Raw genomic sequence first — 25,904 nt, 5'->3', positions numbered from 1 at the left:
TTTTTCCTGTATTGCACAATCCCTTCTTGACCCTCAACACAGTTACTTCTAATCCCAGAGCAAAGGTTTTAGAGCAACGGTATTTGGTGTAATTGCACCCAGAGGTCTGATATTGAATGCCAGGAATGTTGAAATGCTCCGTAGGGAAAATAAAGATAAATTAATTGACCTGATATTTTAGTCAGACTAAAGTTTTGAAGAACTGGATCTCTTGCTCTTTGCTTTATTCCTGCCTGACTCTAAACTAAGTCAAATCGTTCCTAGATAAAAGACTAGTGCCACTTGAATTGAATGCTCAGCCTGCTTTTGCAATCAAGCGAAAGCCTAGTTTGGATGCACATTATTCTCGCTTCCTTTTTAGGACAACATTCCTGTAAGGTAGTCCTAAGAGAGACCCCTCTGACCAAATCTACAGTAATAATGAAGCTTTGTCCTGCCAAGAGTTGTGCACTTCGGAATTCCATGTCCATAACACAGCATGAGATGTGAAGGACAAGGTCTCTACTTCAAAATTGCAAATCCTGATGAAAAAGCACATAAAATGTCAGCACGCATTTTAACAAAAAGCAGTGACATGACATCCATGTGTTTTCCTCACCTGCCTCCTTTTCTCATCAGGTCCTCCCTCTGCTCCTCGGAACGTGATCTCGGTCATTAACGAGACGTCTGTGATTCTGGACTGGAGCTGGCCGGCAGACACAGGAGGCAGAAAGGACATTACGTTTAATGTGCTGTGTAAGCGATGTTTAACGGGGTCTAAGCAGTGCGAGCCGTGCAGAGGGGCTGTGCGCTTCCTGCCCCGCGCCACAGGCCTCACCAACACCACTGTGACTGTGGCGGACCTGCTGGCACACACCAACTACTCATTTGAGATCGAGGCACAGAACGGAGTTTCCTCTCTGGCTCCTGCACTGCGCCAGTATGCGGCTGTCACCATAACTACCAACCAAGCAGGTGAGGCTGTCCTTACTACTTAAGCTCTTAGGGAACAGCTAGAGAATCAGAAGCAACTGGTTAAAAGTGGATAACTCTCTGCCAAACTACTAACAAATTATGAAAGAAAAAAAAAAGGATGTATTTTTCCTAAAATAGGTCTGTGTATCCCTGCTGGATTGGTAGCAACATATTCATAAAAACGAATCAATTCCTTGGCAGCGATGTGCAACAAAGCTCAACATTCCATTTGGAGAGAAGAAAAGAGCTGTTTAATATCTCAGCAAGCCTAGTTTTGATCCCCCCCTGTTCTGATGTCTCTTGTGCTATCAGAGCTGTCTGTGCACGTCTGTCTGCAGGTGCTGCAGTCCAGTCTGTCTCTCTGACGGTCATGATTTCTCAGGTTACTACTGAGGGCTGAATGAAGCATCATCTGCCTTCCATTTCACTACGGTTTCCTCTGTGAAGATGAGCGTTTGTGTTCTCAGGCCTTGCGGGGCCCAGGCTTCGGTCTCCCCTGTCAGTTCTGCTCTGTCTTTTAAAGTTATAGGTGCAGGACCCAGTGGGTGATTTAGCACAGGCTTTAGAGCTGAGCTTATAGGCTCTGGAGTTCAGTGTCATAAAATAGTAGGCAGAGGACTACTGTAGATCAAAGGCTAAGGATTGATAGTTTTGCACCCTTTCTTCCACGGGGGCAGTTGACATTGCTCTAAACCTCATAAAATCCCTACTGTCATGGCGAGGAGGCTGGAGATATGCTTAGCTAATCTTTTATCTGTGTGGTATCAGCTTCTGCTCCATAGATGCTGATGTGTTTTAATAATAATACAAGTAGGCTTAAACTTTCTTACTCCTTATTATTGGCTTATTGTGGCTCCTTTTTCCACAGAAATGGGAAGTTTCTGAACAAACATTGCATCATGTATAATTAAGTTTTGCTCTGTTGGATTTTATAGTATGCTGCCCCATTATTCCAATGACATTTTCTTGCTGAAGCTCAGTGTATTCTGTTTTTTTTTGTGTGGTTTTAGCTTTCTTTGTGTTGTCACAGCTGTGATCTATTAAGGGAGGGACTGCCAGACACTGATGCTTTTAGAAAGGTTTTAGGCCTTCAATCGGACAGGCAGAAAATATACTCCTACTCCGTTAATTTTTTTGATAAAGAATGGACCGGACAGAAGGCTTTTCCTAAATTGCCTTAAATTCCAAAATATTTTATTGAGACAAAATCAGTTTTCCAAGTTTGTGAGAATCATGGAGCAACCAATACAGATACTTTGAATGGTGTATTCATGTGTCTCTCTGTATACAGTATACACACACACACACACATTCAGACACATCACTATGCTTACACACACTATATATCTTACTCAATAAAGCTCTTCTCTATTTCATTCCATTGTGATTGCATTTGCTCCTGAGTGCAGAGACAGTCATTGGCTGAAATGCTTTCTTCTTTTTGGCTTCTCAGCTCTCAGTGTAAACAGTGGATCTAAATAAGTATTCCATTTCATCTTCGGGCTCCTTCGGAGAGCCCGAAACAATTGAGATTGCGACCCCTTTTTCGCCGGAGCTCTACCCCCTCGACCTTGGAGAAATAATCTAGCTACCTTTATCGTCCTATAAAATGCAAATGGAAGTAGGAGATAGATGTGTGAACAGCAAATCCAGTGCTTTCGCCCCGCAGCTGCACTCGCTGTCAGGGAGTGCATTTACGAGGAGCTCACAGGGATGTTAACGTAGCAGCCCACTCCGTCTAAACACAGCTAGCATGTGCGGCGCAGCCCCAGGGAGGGGAGACAGCACAAGCAAGCTGTCCTAAGTGTTAGGACAGTCTCTTGCCCGCAACAGCTTTAAAACGTTTGTGTTCCGCCATTTTGACAGGGTGTCGTCAGACAAAACACGGCCTCCTGCTCATCGTTGCCAGGACAGGATGCAGGTTTTTCAACAAAGCTGATAACAATAGGAAAGCCGGAGCTGAATGCAGTGTCTTTTTTAACAGTTATTTAGTCTTGCAGACTGTGCGGGAAAACAAGATAAGGTTAACTGGACTGCTAGTTTTGAAGATACTTACATACATCTATTCTGTAAAAACTATTATTTTCTGGTTGTCAGATCCTCTCCCAACCGTTGAAGGGCCTAATGTGGGAGTAAAATGAGCTGGGGAAAGAAAGGGTCCATGCAAAAAGTATAGAGAGTCTCTCTCTTTCTCCCACAGACCAGTTTTCCAAGCCATGTGGAGGACATTTGGTGACCGAGTGATCTGCAGATTGTCATTACCTTGCCTGCATTTCACCAAGATCATTTACAAATGTTTATGTCTGGCGCTCTCTCGCAACAAAGTGGTGGAGCAATACTTCTAGCCACACCTGTAAAATGCCAGCGATTTGTAATGTGGTTTTAATCCACTGCAGGTTGTGGAATCTATCTGAAACTTGGTCAGGCGGCTTCGTCTTTGTAATTTTGTAACCGAATATTCCTCCAGTTGCTTACATAGGCTTACCTAGTTTTGGCACATTTTATGGAGTCTTTTTTTTTTTAACGTGGAATACTCTATATGTTGTTCTTTATACACATAACCATATACAGTGTCAAATAGCCAATAGTCCATGCACCATAAATCGTACCTACTGTAAACTGTGGTCTCTGTAAAACTCCAATAATACCTTATCAGAATACTGTGTAGGAATGCAACCAGGACCAGACTGTTTCCATCTGGGTTCATTAACAGGGAAAAAAAAAAGTTTCCAACGGGGAAAAGAGGCATTTAAATCAGTATAATCACAATCAAGAAAAGCTCGAACATTTCAAAGAACAACATGTTTTTTCCTGTGGTCTAATAAAATTAAAACATGGGCCAGTCAGATGCCTTCATGGCCTCCATGCCGCCTTGCAATTATAGAGCTGTAAAATTGAAAAAAGAAAGCAAGCGAGCCAGGCAGAAGGAGGGAGGCGCAGAACTCTGACTTGAATTATGATCACAGATTGAGACCATGTGAAGTGCTAGAGCACAGAGACATATGAGAGACTGGTGTTTGGAGCCCATTGCCTTTAAAAGATTGAAAAAGTTTGAAGACTCTCTTTGCTCACAGTCTTCACTCGCTCAGGCAGTGGCCTCTTTTTCTGTGACAAAGCCATATTAGCCGTTGACTGATAAAGCAAATTACAGCCGACCGCATCATTGTGTCTTTATATCCTCAATTTTCCCAACTTTGAAACCGGCCCCCAGTGGAGAGCAAACTCAATTAGGTCAACAGGAACCAATTCACAGGATGCAAATAGTTGAATCAAAATGTCCCCTGAACTTCCTGTGAACTTCAGCTCTATGTGCATGTAATGCAGTCGCAGGCAGAGTGGAAGAAGCTAATCCTCTTTTTCGCTCTCTCGCTCGCTCTCCCCCTCTCTCTCCTTCTCCCTTTTCATTTTGTCTCTCTCTGCAGCTCCATCACCGGTCACGGTCATCAAGAAGGACAGAACATCCCGAAACAGCATCTCACTGTCCTGGCTGGAGCCAGAAAGACCCAATGGTATCATCCTGGACTACGAGGTCAAGTACTATGAGAAGGTGGGGGCAGTTTAAGATTTACCCGCCCAGGACATTCAACACTATTAGCATTTAAACTGGGTCTTCATCCTTCTCTATGGCCTTATTAGAGGGCTTAATCGAAAGTGCAGATACACATGACTGGGGGCATTTTTCGGGTCATTAGTTCATGGAGTTTCTAAAAGACATATCTACAGAGGCTTAGTTTAATAACATTATACATGTTTCTGTCTGCTGAGGCTGTTGTTTTGACTGGGATAAATTTTAAATCTGGGATTTCTCGCTTACTGAACAGGGATTATTTGATGGCCCTTTCACTGCTCGGTAGAAGTGTCAAATAATTTCAGCTTGTGTGTATCATCTTACTGTACACTGGCAGTCAGAATGAATTGCTCACGGATGTAATACAAATCAAATGGAGAGGAAAAAAAAGACCAAAAATAGAACCAAGAGTGTCTCTCAGTATTCTGTTGGCACTCTGGCCTACATCACACTGCTTTCATGTTCTCTGAATATTTTCTTTCAAGATCTGAATGAATTGCTTCCCATACATTTTTCACTGCTGTTCACAGAGCTGCCGTGGTTAATTGTTCTTCTCCACACAGGTCCCAGCACAGTACCACAAGTTTTTAATGCTGTTAAATCTGGTGATGGTGTTGTTCATGACATCACATGAACTTCATCACTCCCCAGGCCACTGCAACACGAGATCAGTGACATGGCATCTAATGTTGTCTGGTTGGCATATCCAGTATCTTTTTTTTGGATTCTCTGAACACATCAGACACTAAAAATCAGTGTTTGACATGTGTGTATCTGACCGACTCTTTTTGACTAGCAGTGTATCAGGGGTACTCTTGAAAATAAAAAGGCCAAATAGGTTTAAACACAAGGACCTACTTCTCATCACAAAATTATACTTGTTAAGGTAGATCTGGTTCTTTGGAACTTATGTAGGGGTCAAATGATTTCTCACACAGCACTGTAGACACAGTAGACACAATCTGGCTGGCTAGCGTTTTTAGAAATGGTAGTTGTCTTGCTTAAGTGATCATTTTAATTGGTTTGCTAGGTACAAATTCAGCATGGCTATTCTTGGCTAATATGGACTTTTTAATTAAATGTATGGGTTTGAAACCTTTTCAGTGTTTCAAATAAACATACATATGATGTATATTTCTATACCAATTAAAGGTTTCTCCTAGAATCATCTATCCAAGCCAAGAACCATTCAACTACCTTTATTTTTAGGAATGAAAAGAATTGATCTAAGCACCACCTGCCTTTTAAGCCTGCATGTGATGAAAGCCCAGACTCGCTCACCTTTAAAAAACTTTAATCACAAGACCTGCTCTCCTGAATGACCTAGTTCAGACAGCCTCTCTCCAGGTCTGCCATATGATTAATGAAGCATACAGGGATTCAGCCCTGATTTACTTAATATGCTGAATAGCAGGGTGAGCATTGTTGCCCCACATCAGTGCTGCTCTTTTGGGCCGCCATGAGAGCTTCTATGGGTCAGTGTTCAGCGGAGCCCTTTCATGCTGTCAGGCACTGTGATGTCTTTTACTCCTACGTGAAGTGGGTAATGTCTCCCCTAGGCCGGAAAGGCTGAAATAAGCTAGGCTTGGCACTTAAGTGGGCTCTGACATTGTGGGAGTCTCCTCTCCCAAACTGGCGGGGGTTCTGAGGGTGTGAAAGAAAAGCCTAGTCTCCAATGGCAATCAGCCAGAATTCTCTCCACAGAAACAAACATTCCATAGTCTGGTGGGTAAATGGCTTGCCTGTATGACCACACACACATTCGCACACATATAAAAATGTATCAAATTGCAGACAGGCTTCTGTCGTCTACAAAAAGTGAGAAGTGTTTATAATAGGAAGGACAAAAATCTCTTGCTCTGAATGTGGCTGATTTATGCACTAATGTCTTTGCCAAAATTTTACAGCAGTGTTTACCAACAGTTAGTCTTGGCCTACATGGTCTACTTTGAATTATGCAGATTGGTGGTTAAAGTCCCTTAAGTAGTTTGACAGTATGCTCTAGATTAACGAGGGATCCCCTCATGTATACATTCTCTATCCCAGGTCTTAGACATCCTTGAAATAACAAATGTGCATTTAAATAGTGTGGACATTATGAATAAACAAATTGTTTTAATCACTATAAGGTAAATGAGCCATTACAAGAATAAGCTGAAGTTTTATTGGTTTTTGGAAGTTCATTTCAACTTCCTTTTTTTTTCTTTCTTTTTTCTTCATTAGACTATTGTTTTTCAGAAAGCTTCAGACATTTTTGTAGAGGACGTCTTAAGTAGCTACAGCAGTTTTGATTTCAGATACACTAATACCACTGTTCAGTCTGGGGGGCAGAGAGGAATGCCAGTGAGGTGTGGTTGACCCCTCTGCTTGCCACAGAGGGCTTTTGTAAAATGTCTTTCAGTGTGATCAGCCAGGCTCCAAATCTCAGCCTGTGAAATGCTGTGGGTCGCCCATAATCTCCTTATTTGCAAGCAAAGTCGGCTAGTCTGGGGCAAGTTTCTCTGTCTGGCACAGGTACACTCTGGGGCCTCCAAAATCTGTCATGTTTCGTTTGACCCTGGGTGGCACAGTATCCTCCTTTCACAATCAAATCTACTCTGTCCCCCCATTGATTCCTGTTAATTATACACCCTAGTGAGACATTGCTTCAGCATGCATGGCTGGAGGTTCCCCAATCCTACAGAACTGGCTCTGCCATGTGGAAAAACCAGGGATACCCATGGTAGGGAATCTATGATGCTCCTTGATCCGGGCTGGCAGAGGATAACAGAGTGCCCCCCACTCCCACAAAAAAAAAAAAATACAAACGCACCCGCAGAGAGTGAAAGGGGGCCCCCCAAATCTGTTCACAAGGCTCACTGACTCTGACGCTGACCACAGGAACACCAAGACTCCACAACATTAACCTCACAAAAGGCATCCCAATTCACTAAGTGACTTTTCGAAGAAGGAATAGCATTAATTGATCTACTTCAACACAACATACCATACACAGTACATAATATTGTATACCATACATTCAAACAAACCGTGCTAAATGACTCTAAATGTCATAAACTATGCATGCTAACTGAAACAACACAGTTTCTGTGAGGAACTGTTATGCAACACTCCCTTGAAAAGATGTCTATACTGCTAAGATAAAGCTCTATATGGTTTACGTCTAGATGGGTATACATCATAGGTAAAATGCCATGAAATATATTTAGAGCATAATCGCCCACAATGTCTCTAAACATTCTGACTCAGTTCACATATTTTTCCAGTAAATCGTCTGCAGAATTAGCCCAAATAGAAGATGTGCCTTTTCTTAGTGCTCTTAATGAAAGCAGGGATGGTGGGAATATACATTTGTGATTATTTTCCTGTTTTATCATATTAATCTGAGACAGAAACAGTAAAAGAAACAGTGAAGTTTTCTCTAATTTGAGAGTGTTTATTTCTCCTAATGTTAAGAAGAAAGGAATGCTATTTAAAATGCACTTCATATTTACACAATGTCTTGTTTCAGTGGAGACTAAAGCATTTAACCCCAGATTGCAGTATTTAGATTGTCAGAGCAGAACATGACAAGCATATTAAATTCCACCAATAGCGTACATGTCGAAAAGTTACAATCGTATGCCTTGTCAAACCCAGGCGTCTGGAGGTGGCCGGCGTAGAACTGAGACATATGGTAAGAATACTTTTAGCAGAGGAAAAAAAAGAAGGCCAGACACACCTGTGTGTGATTTCCAGGGGATCGCGCGGTGTCGTGAGCAGTGAACGCTGACAACCTGTGAAAAGATTTATGACTTAAACGAAGACATACACAATACGATGCAGGGTATTGGTTTCGTCTTCCCAGACATCAACAGTGAATTTATTTTAAAGTGCGAGTCGAACCGTAAAACCTGATGCATTCCATTTGCAGGTTCGAGACTTTTTTTTTTTTTTTCTGCAGTACTTTCTGTTTAAAGTCTGGTGATTTGAAATGCTCTCTTCTCTTTGTTAAGAGGAAGGAGTGGGGATGAAGTCAGAGCCGGCTCATGATGTTTGGTTTAGTCTGTGGACTTTGCTAAGTAATACTGCATGTGTTTGGGTTTTATATGAGCATTCCTGCAGTGTAAGTCCCAATGCAGTAGCCAGTAGCAACGTTTGCTACTGTACAGAAGCATTAGAACAACAGTAAAAGTATGCATTTAAACACTGCAATTTGTTCATATTTGTCACTCAGTTCTGGGGATTCATTATGCATTATCTGTTAAAATAAGCAAAAACATTTTATTCAGCATGTCATCAGTATCCAGTCATAACTCCATGTTTTGTGTTTTTGTTTAACAATGCAAAAAAGTTATCATTTTAAGGAAACAAGGTTTATTCCAGCAGAAACAATATGGAACTAGATCATTCTTGTCATCTGGTAACACTTGTCTTTTCAGTGTGCACTAGTTCTTATCAATTACACATTTGTATCTAGACATGAAATACAATAGCGTTCACTAAAGCTTCAAAAGACCATATAATTATATAATTGAGATATAATAACAATAGTGTGGGCATGTGAACTTGTTTTATAAGCCCCGAGATGGCACAAGATGCAAAGGGTTTGTTTGAATCCCCAATCTGTCATGACACTCCCTGGGCCTGAGGCAGATAGGTGATGAGGGCAAATATAGAGGATAAAGTTTGAGTGATCCTGTTGTTCACAGGAAATCCGTCTTTGCTGAAATCCCTACAGTGAATGGCTTAATGCTCCACACCCTGTTCATTCTGCTGCTCTCCTCTTTACCCCATCAGAGGCACATCTGGAAACAATGGGTTGAAAGCAAAGACGCCCCATAAATCCACAGCAGTTTTTTCTTTTTTTTAAAGCATGGTAGAGAGGATCATTGTACCACAGAGATCTTTAGAAAAGCCATAAAAATAAAGGTGGCAATTTATCAAGCAGAGTTGGCACTGTCCCCAGCAGTCTGCGACATGCCTGATTATGAACAGTTTTTTTTCAGCTTGAGGGGGACTGACCAACTAGCCCCCGTCACCTACACAAATAGTCTCAGGCAGGTGCTCTGTATGAGACAGTCTGCTCTGAGTAGGACTAAACTTGCTCATCTCAACTGTGTGCATAGCTCTGTATCTCTGTGATGTTATCTCTCTTGCTCTCTCGGTCTTTCTCACTCCCTTCTGTCTCCTTTGTTTCCTAAAGCAGGAACAAGAGACCAGCTACACCATCCTGAGATCCAAGGGCACCAATGTGACTCTGAACGGCCTGAAACCAGACACCAGTTACCTGCTGCAGATCAGAGCACGAACCGCCGCAGGCTATGGCAGCAGCAGCCGAAAGTTTGAGTTTGAGACCAGCCCAGATTGTAAGCACTAACAAGCTTCCCATCATCTCAGCACTGCTCCAGTGGGAAATTATTAAAGGCTCCTTTTACACACACATATTTCCCAACATTCAGGAAGGTACAATGTTAGGACTTTTTTCTCATCGTAGACTCACGTTACCCACATGTTATATTTCCTTCAGATGCTAAAGGATTTGCGTATGTGTTGATTTCTATGCAACTCATTTTGCTCAAGACGAAAGGTACAAGGTACCTTTAATGTGAATTAAACTGTAGTTAAGCTGGTTACTATTCTTCCTCCTCATGCATACAAAAAAGGTAATTAGGCCAGTCAATCACATTATTTTTGTTGTGTATAAATAGGAATGCAGTTTGTTAAAGCTGTATAAGTGGTCAGAATAAGCCTTATTAAAATATATTATTCTGTATATTATTTTCAGTAATTCAACTTTCATCCTCTGAAATGTAAAAAAAAAAAAAACACTTACATAATGTTAGGTTAATTCACCAACTTTCAGTTAGCCTCAGAAGCCTCGGATGCACAAGAATGCAGAATGCAGAATACATTTTTGTTGAATTTGTTTATGGGCTACACTCATCAGTCAGTCATCATAGCAACATATAGCATGTGAGCAGTGGTGATTCAGTCTACACTACTATAAATGGTTTGAGGTCAAACAAGGAAAATGCATTAACGGAGTGCAGCAATTTCTGATCTAATTGCTGACATTACAGTAGGAATTATCATGTTACTGTAAACATGATGTAATCAGAGCACAATTCCCAACAGCTAGATATAGTCCATACACTAGATACACTTGGTCTTAAATGCAGTAGTTTCGCTCAAAATGCCATTTTTGTAACTCTACCCATTTTTAATGTTAAATACATAACCCTGTGTATTTGGTTACACCCAAATCTTGGATTCCTTTCAGGCTGTGTCTAAACTGATGGCAGGAAGATTCCATCATCACTATAACATTAAACCATGTGCACTTAAAGTAGCGTGTGCATTTGATATACTGTATATCTGTTTTCAGAGCAGAACCACTCATTTCTCCATGCCCTTCTTCCTAATTAAACATTTATAGGAAATCAATGCACAGTCATGGAATGGAATGATACAGTGCAGCCGGCAGGCGCTTTCTTCTCCACAGGTTACAGAGCTGGTCATGCCTCCATAGACCTCCACATGCATAGCAAATGTGGTAAAATGTAAAATGATGGCGTAGACCCCCTGAGATGATAGCTCTCATTATTCATCTGTTAATCTGGGCAGAAAGAGCTCTAAATTTGGGTTCCTGCCTCTCAGTTACCAAATTTTTCCTTCTATTTAGTTCAAGTCTAGTGGTTTGTCAAAAGTCATTTAAAGAATTTATTGCTTCTTTGGAGTAAATATGATGTGATCATTATATAAAATAATCATTATTTGTCAGAAATAGATGAACTGAGGAATCATCAAGGTGACAAACGTGTTCTGAACTGTTTGCCCTAGATGTAGTCCTTAAATTGAGTGTTACTTAACCTGGCATTGAACTGCAAAAAGAAAACACTCTCATACTGTTCTATGTTCATAATATGGAGAACACGTTTATGCTCTTATAGCCTATTTATTCCCCTTGAAGAAAGTAATTTTCACACTCTTTTAAAATTGTAAAAAACATCAAAAACACTTTACTTGCCAATATACTTAGTAGTGTGTGTATATGCTATATGCACAATGTCTGACAAACAATGTCTGTTTTGTTTCAAAATATCATGAGCAATCCTCCAAAATGGAATAGGTCTTTTTACATTGATTTTCAACAGAAATTAAGCCACATTTTTTCTTCTCCTATAAAGTTGCCATTTTAAAGATACAAGGTTTTTGTGTGACCGCAACAAAGCAGCATTGTTCATTGCAGTATTTAGTCTAATTCTTTTCCTTTTCTTTCTCCTATACAGCTTTCTCAATCTCCAGTGAGAACAGTCAGGTGGTGCTGATTGCCATCTCTTCTGCCGTGGCCATCATCCTTCTTACGGTGGTGCTCTACATTGTGATTGGCAGGTCCGTCTGTCACTCAGACAACAACTTCACAGGGCTTAAGTGTGGTCGTCTTGAAGCTGTCACTTCCTTATTATACATGTCCCTCCCCACCCTTCCCCCTTCCTTTCCCTACCCCTCGGATCTTCTGGATGAAGATGTGCACATAGAAGATCATGCCCCTGCATGTCAACTGCCTATATATAGTTCTGGATGATTCACTTGGCAGAAGCTGTATTATTTTTCCTGCCTTTGCGCTTTACTTAGTGTAACGGGCACAGTAAGAGTGTCAAGTCATGCAGAGGGGCTGATCTTGGCAGACAGCACTGTTGAAAGAGTGCATAAATCTCAGGCTTATTATAAGACCCCAAAATACTGTTCTGCCTCATAGCAAAGCAAAACAGTCAGGTCCTTTCTTGGCTCTAACTTTTGTCTATTTAGTCATTAGATGTTCTCCAGCACAGTGTTAGGTAGCAAAAGGCTCACGCAAATGCCTTTGTCGGTAATTACTACCTTTCAACACTCTGATTGGCAGGTTTTGTGGATACAGCAAATCCAAACACCCAGATGAAAAGAGACTTCACTTCGGCAACGGCCACTGTAAGTATATACCACCGTAGTGTCTTTGTATGTCTCATGTATGGGATATAAATTTTTCATAGAGGCTAATTTATGAGGGTGCTTAAAATCAAGCAAACGTTGTTAAAGCTAAGCACAGTGATGGTAAATTCTGTGTATACAGGAGAGTCCTTTTAAAAGTGCTAATATTTAAGATTTTGGAATCACTATTCATAAAATGTATTTTCTGATTCTAATCAATGATACAAGATCAGTTTGATGCATAAATATTATATAATATCATGCTACTACTCTACAACTTCACAAGCTTTCTATTGATTAAAGATGTTTTAGATATGTTCTGAATGAAGAACAGAAGAACAGTAAAGAAACGTAAACAAAAAAAACTGTACACTCTCAATAAATTCGCTACAAGTGGTTCTAATCAATGCCATAGAAGAAACACCCTCTGGTTCCTTAAAGAACATTGTTTTGTACTAGAGATGTGTGAGTGAACCTTTAAATTGGTTAAAAAAAAACGTTCCTTACATTTTTATAGGCTCTTCACACCAATGGTTCTTTATGAAACCAAAAGTGGTTCTTCTATGGCAACGCATAAAGAAGCATTCGAGATAGCATATTTATTTAAGAGTGCATAATAAAATTAATTCTCAGAATAACCTATATTTAAAAAGCATTGAATGAATTTTCTACCTACAGAAATGGGTACACTATATTTTTCCCATTTAATGTTTCAGAGTTATAAAAGGCCTTGAAATATTTAATAAAGAATATGAATGATAGGAAATATATATTTTTATGTATGTCTACCTGTATAAATAGTTCAATTTCTCAGTTACTGTTGTAAAATTTAAACATTTATATAAAACTCCTTGTTTTCAGTGCGCCTGCCTGGGATCAGGACTTATGTGGATCCGCACACGTACGAGGACCCGAGTCAGGCGGTGCATGAATTTGCCAAAGAGCTCGATGCATCCTGCATTGCCATCGACAAAGTAGTGGGTGCAGGTATGCAAAGTCATCCCTCAGCCTCTGGAGCTATAATACACTGTTACCTGCAAGAGGACAGGATGCATTTGTAACAGATGTGGCAGGCGATGTAAATGAGAATCATTTAGTACCTCAGCTGGAAGTGTGTGCTTCTGATTGTGAGTGGTGAGATGGGGAGAGCATCGCTCCCAGTGCTCATCCTCACCGCCTCACTGCCTTTAATAGAGTGCCTGCTGCTGGAGCAGGGGGAGCAGGGGGAGCATGGGTAAGCGGAGCGCACCTCCAGGTGGGATATTATTTTTCACCCCCCGTAGCTCATTCTCTCCCGGGCTCTCCACGTTCCTGATGTCTTAAACAGGAGAGCACACATCAAGATAATGCCTCATGATTTATGGGTGCACAGACCTATGCAGGGGAACCCAGAAAATAATGGAGCAAATGCTTTGTGGGTTTGCTCTTAAGATGCCACTGTAAAGCCATTACACAAATATCAGGCTTTATGAATTACAGATATGTGCTTTCCACTCTCATAGCAGGTTTTGATGCTATAATGTTAAAAAGAAATAATTTGAAAGAAAAGTATCTTTTGGTGTTTACACTGGCTGTTGTGAATGGAAATTGGTGCAGCTCTTCAAAGCTTATCAGTCGGAGTGCTGTAGAGGATTAGGTAAGGCTAAATGTTAGGATGGTCAGTATTGTCTGTACACTGGCCAAATCTAAGGGGCGGCTGTTTAGACAGCTTGCAAATATTCCAGTTAAGTTTTTCCAGATATCAGCCCAAGACTTCACTCTTTTCTTTAAACTTGCATGGGAAATAATTACGCTTTGAATTACCTAAGCAGAACACGAATCTTGCCTGGATGGCTGTGCAATGACATCATCTTTACCCAAATGTCTATCCAAGGCTCTGTCACCACTACTCCTCTCAGCAGAGATATCTGGCCTCCTGCAAAGAGCTTTGAAGTGGTCTCACAGTTTATGAAAATCACACCTGCATGGCAATATGCCCTAAAAATCTAATTCTGGAATGCATAATCAGTTCATTATTGTACACGAACAGCAAGACAGTAATGCCTGATTTAAAGCCACAGTGCTTTCAGAAATATCCAAATATCTAAGCTAATATTGCAACCCAGCAATAAATGTTCCAATGTACTAGATTAATTATGCCTTTCCTGTGATGTGGGGGTTTATCAAACTAAAGAAGAATTCTTTTAGACTCAGTTTTCCACACTGGCATGTTTGCAGGTGAATTCGGGGAAGTGTGCAGCGGTCGTCTCAAACTGCCCTCGAAGAAGGAAATTTGTGTGGCGATCAAGACGCTGAAAGCAGGATACACCGAGAAGCAGAGGCGGGACTTTCTGAGCGAGGCCAGCATCATGGGACAATTTGACCATCCTAACATTATCAGACTTGAAGGCGTGGTCACTCGCAGTGAGTCTCCCCCTGTGCATTTCAGCTACATGTTTAAACTATTGTAATTTTTTTCCTCTGACCTCATGCCATTTTTCACTCTCCTGCTAAAAGCAGTGAGATGAATGTTTTACTTTCGCTAAGCCTGGAAGGATAGCTCATAATGACTCTCTGGTGCAGAATGGTGTGTTTAATCCACGTGTAGGATTCATTTATCATCTTTAGCTTTTTGAGTTTTGGTTTTAAACTGTACATTAAGTGCAGTCCCCCTTTGGGAGGGTCTTGTATTAAATATTAGCTGTTTCCAGTTATAGATTAGTAAATGTCATGAAGTTGGCAAATTCCCTTCTCAGGAAAGCCACTGTTTTATTGACCTGTTTCTTGTAATCTTGGGCCAGTTTCCAAAGAGACAGAATTCACCTGGTGTTGTAAATCTCAGCAGATCAATCTCCATTATTGGGCATGATCAAAGCCAATGTCAGGAGACTTTTTAATTGGATAGTTTTCACAGATTATGCTTTTTTTCCCCCCCGAATGGAGTGAATGTTACGGTCAGGGGGAATATAGAAATAATTGGCTTGAACTCTGGTCTTCAATTAAACTTCATCGTAACCTAGACTCACTTCTGCTTGTTACATGGCCCTGACCAATTTCAAATGAAGTCATAACTGAATCCAACATTTTGCACATCATGTTAAAACAGAGGCAGCAACCAAGAGGCAGCTTTTATTTAAGATTTGTTTAGCTTACTACTGCAGTTGTGCTTAACTCTTTGCTGTTACCTATGGTGTGTGTCTAAAACTATGATATGGGGAATGTCGTAAAACTCAGGGTTTCCAGATTGGACTAGTTACACAGCAAATCCAATTCAAACTCTGGCCAAGTTTTTGATTAATTTTGTCATGAACAGTGCCCAGAAAGGAATGCAGAAATGTCCTTTCATGTCCATAATTCCTCATAAAATGAGGATTATGTTTGTCTAATAAATCTTACAATGGTCTCACTTATTAGGCTTGTAAATAATAAGAGCGCTTTGTGTAAATGACTCTCGGTTGTTACTGATGTTGTGGGGGTTGAATGGGTGCCTATGTATTTGTGTGCATGTGTGTGTGTGAGAGAAAGAAAGACAGAAAGAACGAGAGAGAGAGAGAGAGGGAGAGATTGGGAAGTGCTATACATTCAGCACATGTGTGTGATTGAAAGCAGTTCTGCTGTGCAGGGTTTTGGCAGTGTGTATGTAGGGGGAGGCTGGCATGTGTCTCCCATAGCCTGTGACGTGATGTGATTTATTAACTCGGCCCTGTTAATTCTTAATAATCCAGAGACTTTCACACCCCATTTAACCTGCTGCTCTTGGCCCTGCAATTGGCAAAATATTTGTGGAGCTGCAATTGGTGCTTCAGAGGGACACAGGGGCTGCAGTACTGATTACGAGCTGGAATTTAGTATCAAACGTTTACAGCAGGAGAGTTATTATAATTATTATTATTATCAGAAACCACAAAAGCTGTCATATGAAATAAAAGGAACCCTCCATCTCGGTTCAGTGAAATGGAAGAGTGTGTTTAATACTATCCCTGACTGTTTGCAGTAAAAATGGACCTCGTGTTTGGAGAAAGAGGTGGGCAGAACCATCTTGACATGTAACAGGTTGGACTGTTCGTCTGCTCTGTGGAGTAAACCGTGTGGTCTAAACAGCTCTGGCTGAGATAGCAAGCCGCATATGACTCAACATCTTTCATTAAGCAGGCCGTGTTGGTCTACTTTGCCCGTGCTGATTGTGTGTGTTTTATAAACACCGTTTATCACTGTGCTATGCTGTGCTGTCAGCTCCGGCTCAGGTCTTCTGTGACCAGATGTGTGCAGTTCACATTGCTACATGCACATGTTTGGAAGAGTAAAGAGAGGAAATAAGGCCATCTGTCAGGCAAGCATATTGTGGTAACAGCTCTGTTCATTGGGCTATTCCTGCATATTTCTTGTATTTCATTTATTTCCCTGAGGTGCACTTATAATGTTTGTGTGGGTGGACGGACTGAAAAACAGCTATAATTTATTTTTACATGATTTTCCAACCTGTCTTTACAGACTACATTCGTTACTGTGCCTTTAAATGTGATATATTCCAAAAACCTGATTGGCTAAAACACTGCATATAGCTTTAATGTGAATGCATGGCCTAAAAAAGGTGACATATCAAAAAACAAGTTTGAAACTAAAAACTTTTTATTTATGGACCATAAATGAATCATAGAGTGAATGGACTAACAGTGTTTACATGCTAGACTAAAAAATGCTCTAGATCTGAATACATAGATGCTAACTATTAGCCGATAACACTGAAGTAAAAATGCTTTTAGTGCTTTTAGTCACTATTTATATAACATTATAACTGATATATAACATTTGTAGCATACATATATTATTTTATTAATAAATTATAGTTTTACTGTATCTCTGTAGTGGTAGTGTAGTAGCAGTAATTTGTGTATTTTTATAATATATTTCACACTCACACACAGTTTTTGCAGGATGGCCAAAAAACGGCCATGCAACAGCCACATCCCCACATTTTACATGCCCATCTCTAGTTGTACACTGACATTTAAACTGCTTTGTTAACCTCTGGAAACAGGCCGCACTGCCTGTATGTTTTTAAATGTCTTTTAATGTATTTTATGGCGCCTCTAACGCAGCACAGCACCATGGTAAAAGTAGTAAAAAAAAAGAATTGGATGGGGACAGGCTTAAAATAACTGATATCTGACCCATTAAAATATGCCTGAATCTGGACTTCCCTACCTTAACCCTTTTATGCTGGTGTACAAATGCCTGTTTCTGCTTTGTCTTTCAGTAGCACCAGCTCTTATTGTTGCCATGCCTGTCTAGATATGAACATGGTGGATGAAAGCCAGTAGTCGATTTTTTTTTCCTTTGTTTCAAACTCCCACTGCGAGCAGATGGAATCAACCTCACACTTCAGTTGCATCTTATTGTTACCCAGATGGGACAAATGTTTCTCAAATCAAAAATAAACCCTTAATGATCTGAATTCCATTGTTTGGTCCTTCCTAAATATGCAAGTCCTGCTTCCAGCAATGATGGCAGCAGCATTTCACTCCTTTTATTAAGCAGTAGATAGAGAACACTTCATTATGTTGAACATGGATATCGTCACTGTCTAAACAAAACCTTTTAACTCCTTTACAGGAGATGACAGAACATATATAGAAACACATGGTTTTGATGTGACAGCGACAATATGCAGCACTGGCAGTGTTGGTGCTTCCCAAAGCATTCATTTTGTTTAATAACCCCACTTACACAGTGTAATAGTTATAGGATCGTCCACTAGGCAGGTTTTAATGGGTTAAAGACTCCTTCGTACGTGAACCTTCAACAGGCACTGGAATAAGGTGCAGAGGATAAAAGCAGTAATTTATGGCCAGCGGAGAGAGGGAATAAAGCTGTCAGACAGTGACAGCTGACCTTGTGGGCCCTCTAAATTCAGCCAGAGACTCTTTTCATCCTGCAGGAAGCGCTCTTGAACCCAGGGCCATAGTAAGTCATGGTTACGATGACTGACCCCACTGTGTCATGTGAAGAAGTGCACCCATGCACCGCGAGCCATGCTATTGTCATGGGGGCTCAGACGTGTTGAAAGCTCCAGGGCTGGTCCGGTTTGCAGCCTCAACCTGATCCATGCAGTCCTCCAACCCGTAAAAAATGCAGCTGTTAAACCTGGGCCTTTTAATATACACCACCCCTATGCAGCCACACTAAAAGCACTAAATCTTATGTCAACTAAAACGTTATCATTATAAAAATAACTTTGCAAAGTTACTGCATAGTGACTGCGCCATTAAACGAGTCACAGTTTCCACTAATCCAAATGTATGTAATTTTGCCTTCAAGTGTCACACAATGGCTCATTAGTTTTCAAATTAGCAAACCCTGCTCACATCCAGCCCCAGTCAACACATGGCAAAGCTTCAGATAAAGTCTTCCGTTTCCCCCGTATCGTCGCTAGCTAACTGTCTATTCCTCTCTCTCGCTCTCTCTCTCTCGCTCTCTCTCCACAGGTAAGCCGGTGATGATAGTGACAGAGTACATGGAGAATGGATCTTTGGACAGCTTCCTGCGAGTGAGTATGACATGCTGAGAGCGGTTAATGAGCCTCCATTATGTATGATCAGAGGAATGGCGGAGAGGTCTCATCTTAAACTGATTTAAATACCCGTCTCCCTCTCCTGCTCTCTCCTATTTTCCCCCCACATCCCCGCAGAGTACCTGCTTATCACAGCCAGCTCCAAATTCTTTCTGTTCTTTCCGCTTAGAACATTTTACTTTCATTTGCACAAATAGACACAAATTGCTGTCTGCAGCTTCACCTCTGTGTCTATTTGCTGTGTGAAGAATTGATTGGGAGACTTTTTTTTTGCATTTTTTTGGTGGCAGTTACTATACAAAATGATCAGCTATTGTGTCTTATTTTCCCGTCTAACAGGAGACAATCCTCTTTAACTAAAATCCTGGCATTACCTGAGCTTCAGAAGCTTTCAGATGGCAGCGGTTTACTTGAGCTCATCTGCACAATGGCCCCATTCACTCACAAAGAACAAACTAGGGTTCTAATAGGGAAAAAAAAAAAGAAAGAGACAGACACAGTTAGGGGGCATGGATTTGCAAATGTACAGGTTGTTACAGCACGGGGGGACTGGCCTTCTGCCTGCCCGCCCAGCCATGCCAGTTAAACAGACTGGGCATGCTCTGTCCTTCAAACGACTTCTCATTATGGCTACATAAGCACTGCGAAAACAAACAAGCAAACAACAGGCCGTGCAGCACGTGTGCCATGCAGAGGGGCGGCCCATCTGAAAAGTGCTGATAAATGCACTAATGAGCTCATTAAATGGGTCAGCTTAACCTTTGGCTGCCACAATCCGGCCTTGGCATTGCTACACCTGACATGAATTTACCAGCCTTTCTGTCATTTTTCAACCATTTACCACCACCAGGGCCATGCCAGACAATCTGCTATTTGTAGAACAAGATGATCACACTCAAATGTAATGCTCATGTTTTGTTTTGTTTTTTTTAACCCCCCCCACCCCCTCCCAACCACACACACACACACCTCCTACTCATAGTATGTGGCACTTAGTGAAGCAGTAAAACAAATTAGGATTTGCTGTGTGTCCATTTCACTGAGCACAGCCCAGTTAGTTTTGATGAAAAACGTCTGCATCTGGACAAGGGAGTGGAGAGCACTGGAGTTACGCACAGCAATTGTAGTTAACTACAGGCTCTGCATGATTGAAATTAGCATAGCATTAAAACATCATGATCAGAGACAGGCTAGATTTAGCAGAGGCCGATCTGAACTGTATTCCATATGCGCCTGCACAGCATCTCACTTCCCCCCCCCAAAAAAGAGAGAACAGTTGCAGTGTTCTGGAGCAATTTCCTGCGCATTTCAGCGTGGCCTGCACTCTATCAAAGAAAACTGTCATCCTCCCCTGAATGCGTTTCCTTGCCACTGCTCATGTCACTATTATTAGCAAGCCTTTGAACCTCTCCGAGCTCCAGTCGGTTCCAGGTGGTCCAGGATTTATTTTCCTCCAAACTTATTTTGTATGCAGTACATAAACACAGCTCCCAGCTTTCTCTTATTCACACAGAAAGCAAAGAATAAATACAGAAGGCAGGAGAGACAGAGAGAGAGGGAACGAAAAACCAAAAGAGACATATAGAAAAAGAACAGCTCTCGCGCTGGCCGTCTGTCGAGAGTACAGTTTGCCTGCTTTTAGTTAAGAAGGCTCTTTCTCCTGAGCTTGCTGACAAATCAATGCTATCTCACTCATCCGGTCTGCCTCTGCTCTCCTCCTGAAGAGCTTCCTCTCGGAGTCCTGAACACACCTCTCCGCATATAAAAGCCCTTTTCACACATGCCAGTGTAAACAGCAGCAGGCTGCCAGTGAGCCTCGAAGAAAAAAAACACACACACAAAAAAAAAGAAAACAGTTTCGATGTGCTCTCACTGATCTGTTTTTGTGTATGCCTCTTATTTGTATCTCCAAATTGAAACAACTGGCTAGCAGCTCTTGGACAGATTCTATCTGATTCCAGTTTTATCAGCTCGATGCTGAATTTTCTCAGCTCTCTGCCTGTTCAGGCCACTGAGACTTCAAGCTCCGTAAAGTGTCAGACATGTTTTGATGTATGAACTCATCAGTTTGCCAATGTTTTTCCCAAAGACGTTTTATGCTACGTAGATATGAAACACCTTGTTTGATCGTTTTTCTCTGTTTCCTTCTCTCTCACACTCCCTCCCTCACCCTCTATTTTCCTCTCACGCTCTTGCTGTGTGTTTCTTTCTCCATTTCTTGAAAATTCACCATTCATTCTGTCTCTGCTTCTCTTTGTCAGAAACATGATGCTCAGTTCACAGTGATTCAGCTGGTGGGTATGCTGCGTGGTATAGCCTCAGGTATGAAATACCTCTCAGACATGGGCTACGTCCACAGAGACCTGGCAGCCCGCAACATCTTGGTCAACAGTAATCTGGTGTGCAAAGTGTCCGACTTTGGATTGTCCAGAGTGCTTGAGGATGACCCCGAGGCTGCCTACACCACAAGAGTGAGTAATAGTTTTCATCAACACACGCTCCAACTGAAAACTTCTACTGTTTGAACCAAGAATTCCTATACCTTTCAGTTATGAAAGATTTACAGAAAGTTCTGCACAGCAACAGACCAGTCGCTTAAAGGAAAATTCTACTGAATTATCAAAAGTTCTACATTATTCACTTGCTAAGATGTGAACAAAGTAAAATGGTACACTGTACAGAAACTAGCAGATTTTCTTTACAGTAGTCGAGCTATATTTGTCATTTGCACAGAATGCAATGAAATGTTTGTGGTGATGTTCAGGTCATCACTTTACAGAGGTATAACACTTAATATACTAAATATACAGAACATGAAAGAGACTATGTATGGAACTATACACAAAATATTAGATTTAAAGATGAATACAACAGGAGGTACGTTACATGATGCAATTACAAGAAGGAATATGGTAAAATAATAAATGTGCAAAGTGTGCAAAGACGCAGTGCGAGTAGCAGTAGATTGTAAACAACACCAGCAGAAGGAGACATTGAGAATTTTGCATTAAGTGACCTGGAGGTGTATAGCAGCATTAACACATATACAGTGTATGTGTGTGAAAGAAAGTTCCTACTGTATCATTAAAGGTGTTTGATTTTCATATCAGTAATCGAACATAACAGTAAAGTGAATGAGTGACGTGTATACTGGATTTAAATTTACAACTTGACCATGCTAGTGTTGTTCCTGGGGTTTCAATATCTACAAAAAATAAATAAATAAATAAATTTAGTCATTTTATGAGCCAGTGAACCGACATGTTTTTTTCTATTGTTGAGAACAAAAAATATATATAAATATAAACATAATAAACATTGATAATTGATGACATTATATATATATATATATATATATATATATATATATATTTAAACATGTATATTTTTTGAAAAATATATTTTTCATTAAACAGTCTCACACGTACATTCGTGACTGTTTCAAGTAGTAACTTGTGAAACAGCTTTTAGAGGCATGGAACTCTTCAGATGTCTGGTTCCTATCATCACTACTGGGAACAATTTTGCTTGGTAAAGTTCTCTACAACAGCAGATCTCACATTGGACTGCTCTGAATGACTTTGTTTACATCTGAACGGTTTATTTATGCAGAAATGCTGAACATTCAGTGGAATTCTGCTTTAACATAACAGCCCAGATTTGTTTGTTTACAAGTGAATAGATGATCATAAAAACAGCTGAATCCATCTCCTCTCTAAGCTCATTTCAAGGGGTTAGTTGCTATGAGACTGAAGTACCTTTCGCCTCACTATCTCCCCTCAGCCAGCCTCTCTGTGAATAACTGTGTGAATTAATGACCATATGTGTCATTCTCACACACATAAGAAGCCTCGCTGCTGCAGAGTAGATAGCCAACATATAAATAAATTCTGAGGCTGATAAGGCTAACATAAATCCAAAGAACGACTGCCTAATTTAGAGTTGAGGTTTTACCTCACACCTTGCTGATACACAGCATGTGTTGAGACGAGGAAGTTTATTGCATTTTTACTTGGAAGAAACCAAAGATGTTTCCCGTCATTTACTCAGAGCTATCAGCATTCCAGCTTCTACTTAAAATATATGGCTTTAAAGTAATGCTGAAACCCCCTCACCACTCTCGTCCTCCCCATGTATTGCCTCATTGCTTGGCTACAAGAGCTTCAAATCCATGAGGATGGCAGCCACTTCCACCTACCCCCTCTATTAAACCCAGTGGACAGTAGACAGTGGGCATGTCACATTTTACATTTATTAGCTGTAATTTTGGTGCTTGGAGAGCTGGGCCTGTTTGTGTGTGCTCACTGGGGAAACCTGCATGCAAGTGGGTTTATTTTTTGAGGGCTGTGTGTTTGGAGAAAGCAGGGCAGGAGTTGTGTGACTTGGCTGGATAGCCGGTTGGCTTTGGCTCCCCCAGCACTCCCTTTCTTTCCACCCCTGCTGCAGCCATGGAGCCCAGAGTAACTCCAGCAGCCTGCCTGCGAGCTCAGGCTGAGCTGGGTAAATACAGCGCAGCTCCTCAGGGAGGCCACTCTGCAGATGAAAGAAGCCCAGCCAGCGTTAAGAGCCCAGACCAGGATCAGCGCAGCAACAGCTTTGTGTCTCAGCCACACTTGCCGTGATGCTGACGCTCTGTAGCTAGGTCCTGTTCAAACCTGACAAATGTTAATACTACCTCTGCAGAGATTGCGTCAATAGTGTAATTTCATTCATTACATTCATAGCACTCTGACATTTCCGCCTCCCTCAGCGAGTGCGGTGACACATTACATGTGGCCTGTTTAAAATGTGTGAGTACATGCAGATTACCCAGATTTAGCACAGTTATTTGAAATAATGTCCCTGGCTTTTGTGTGGGTATTACGCTTAACTTAACAGTATGCTTATTTTGCAGGTTCTTTAATCGAAACCGCCCAAAGCATGAAAGAATTACAACAACAACTAACAAGAGCCTGTTCTTTCAAATGTCTTTCCTCAGGGCGGCAAGATCCCAATTAGGTGGACGGCACCAGAGGCCATCGCCTACCGCAAATTCACCTCAGCCAGCGATGTGTGGAGCTATGGCATCGTGCTTTGGGAGGTCATGTCATACGGAGAGAGGCCTTATTGGGAGATGTCCAATCAGGATGTGAGTAGAGCGGCGTCAGCATGGCAAGCTAATGAACTTCCTACTGTGAGAGGAAGCGAGGCGTGGAGGGGACAGGTGGCAAAACGAAACCTGTTACTGACGGTTGGCTCAGCAGAGGCTGTCACCTGAAAGCTTTCAGGCATGCAGAGTCAGAAAGGAGAAAGAGAACAGTAAGCCAGGCATTCAGAAGTCTTTCTGAAGAAGTTTCACAGTTTCAGCATTCTGATAATAAAACACATGAGAAATGTGTAATCACTTTGGAATCCGATTGCTGTCTGTAGTTCTGCTTGTATTGCTGCCCTTAGCCAAGGCAGTGGCCTTATTGTTGTAGTTCAGTGACTTCATTCTGCAGAAATGGAGCCATGAGATTTTACTTTGACTCAATTACAGCAGCTTTGATGATCAGTGGTTGAGAAGAAATGACAACATTGCTAGACATTGCCAGATCTGGTGCTCTCAAGAGTCAGTTGATTTCATGTTGTTGCTAAGAAGAAAGCAAATCTGTTCCGCTTTCATCCAGCCCTGTTCAGTCTGCCTGCGAGCCAAATAAAAAAATTGTCTCTAGGAACTAGAAAAAAAAAGCAAAGACAGGAAATTGACAAAATAGTTCAATAAAATTGCACTCCTCTACATCATAAACGTGGCATTTCATATCCAGACCTCGGCTTTGCAATGACCTTTATGGTGTCTCTTTTGTGCATCAGGTGATCAAGGCAGTGGACGAAGGATACCGTCTCCCCCCACCCATGGACTGCCCCGCAGCCCTGTACCAGCTAATGCTGGACTGCTGGCAGAAGGACCGGAACAACCGGCCCAAGTTTGAGCAGATTGTCAGCATCCTGGACAAGCTCATTCGTAACCCTAGCAGTCTGAAGATCACAGCCAACACCGCCTCCAGGTAAGTGATGGTTCATCCACCCACTGCAACCAGAGGGAGCAGCTCAGTGCTGAACATTGTGCTTTTTACAAAGCACCGCCCCCTCTTGTTATGCTCTGTTGTCACATCCTGCTACTCAGTGAGGAGTGTTCACATGAACCTTAACATAAGGAAACAGTCCTTTTCTTTCTTAGACTTGTGTCCTTCCTTCTGGTCCATGTACACATCACTTTTCCATCTTCTCCAACCAGCCACTGGTCATTGTGCTCCAATATTTGCTGTATATACAAAATCAGTACTTGCTGAAGATTATTTTTGCTAGACGAGACATGTTTGTTTTTGGAGCCGGTTTGCAGTAATTGTCTTCAGACAGACAGTGTGGTGCAATAAACAGACATTGCTTCCTGCTTCTTCATATCCAGGACCAGGATGCAGTCGTATTGTTGTTTCAGTTATTCAGTGTGTCATGCTTGTCCACAAGCAAAAGTGACGGTGGATGAAATGTACATTTAAACTTCCTGTCTGTTCAGAAATGGTCATCATCTTCCACTCGCATTTCCCTTTATGTGTTGTAATACCACAGGACTGAGGTCACTGGTAGTGGTGTGGTGGTAACTGGATATGGGGGCATACTGTGCCTTCTTAGGAATCCTTACCTCAACTTGTGTGTGTGTGTACACTCTATAATTAAAGTGAATCTAGATTAAAAGTCGTGTCAATATAAATATAAACTCAGTATAAAATACTATAAAGCAATATAATGCTCTAAAAATAACATTTACACTGTTTGTAGTAGTGGTCAATTCAAAATCAAGAACAAAATTCACTTGCTTTATTCAGAAGGGTATTTAATAAATCAGTCTCATCAGAGTATGTG

The 25,904-nt window shown here is 41.3% G+C and overlaps 1 protein-coding gene across 3 annotated transcripts in view; it reads left to right on the top strand.

Moving 5' to 3' along the window:
* epha3 (eph receptor A3) overlaps positions 1-25,904 on the top strand; it is an 87,815-nt gene that overhangs the window by 48,724 nt on the left and 13,187 nt on the right. For all 3 annotated transcript variants that reach the window (XR_011980023.1, XM_072685991.1, XM_072685992.1), the window contains exons 5-15: positions 619-954; positions 4,377-4,501; positions 9,708-9,870; positions 11,794-11,896; positions 12,408-12,472; positions 13,334-13,459; positions 14,690-14,875; positions 18,937-18,998; positions 21,284-21,493; positions 24,001-24,150; positions 24,855-25,048. Coding sequence is in view for 2 of the 3 variants with exons in the window: in XM_072685991.1 (XP_072542092.1) it covers positions 619-954; positions 4,377-4,501; positions 9,708-9,870; positions 11,794-11,896; positions 12,408-12,472; positions 13,334-13,459; positions 14,690-14,875; positions 18,937-18,998; positions 21,284-21,493; positions 24,001-24,150; positions 24,855-25,048 (1,720 nt within the window). In the remaining variant the exon portion in view is untranslated. The remainder of the gene's footprint in view (positions 1-618; positions 955-4,376; positions 4,502-9,707; positions 9,871-11,793; positions 11,897-12,407; positions 12,473-13,333; positions 13,460-14,689; positions 14,876-18,936; positions 18,999-21,283; positions 21,494-24,000; positions 24,151-24,854; positions 25,049-25,904) is intronic.

This window comes from Salminus brasiliensis, chromosome 8 (assembly GCF_030463535.1).
Source record: "Salminus brasiliensis chromosome 8, fSalBra1.hap2, whole genome shotgun sequence".
In the NCBI taxonomy this organism is placed as follows: Eukaryota; Metazoa; Chordata; class Actinopteri; order Characiformes; family Bryconidae; genus Salminus; species Salminus brasiliensis.
The sequence above is the reverse complement of the archived record's forward strand: the minus strand, read 5'-3'. Positions and strand labels throughout refer to the sequence as shown.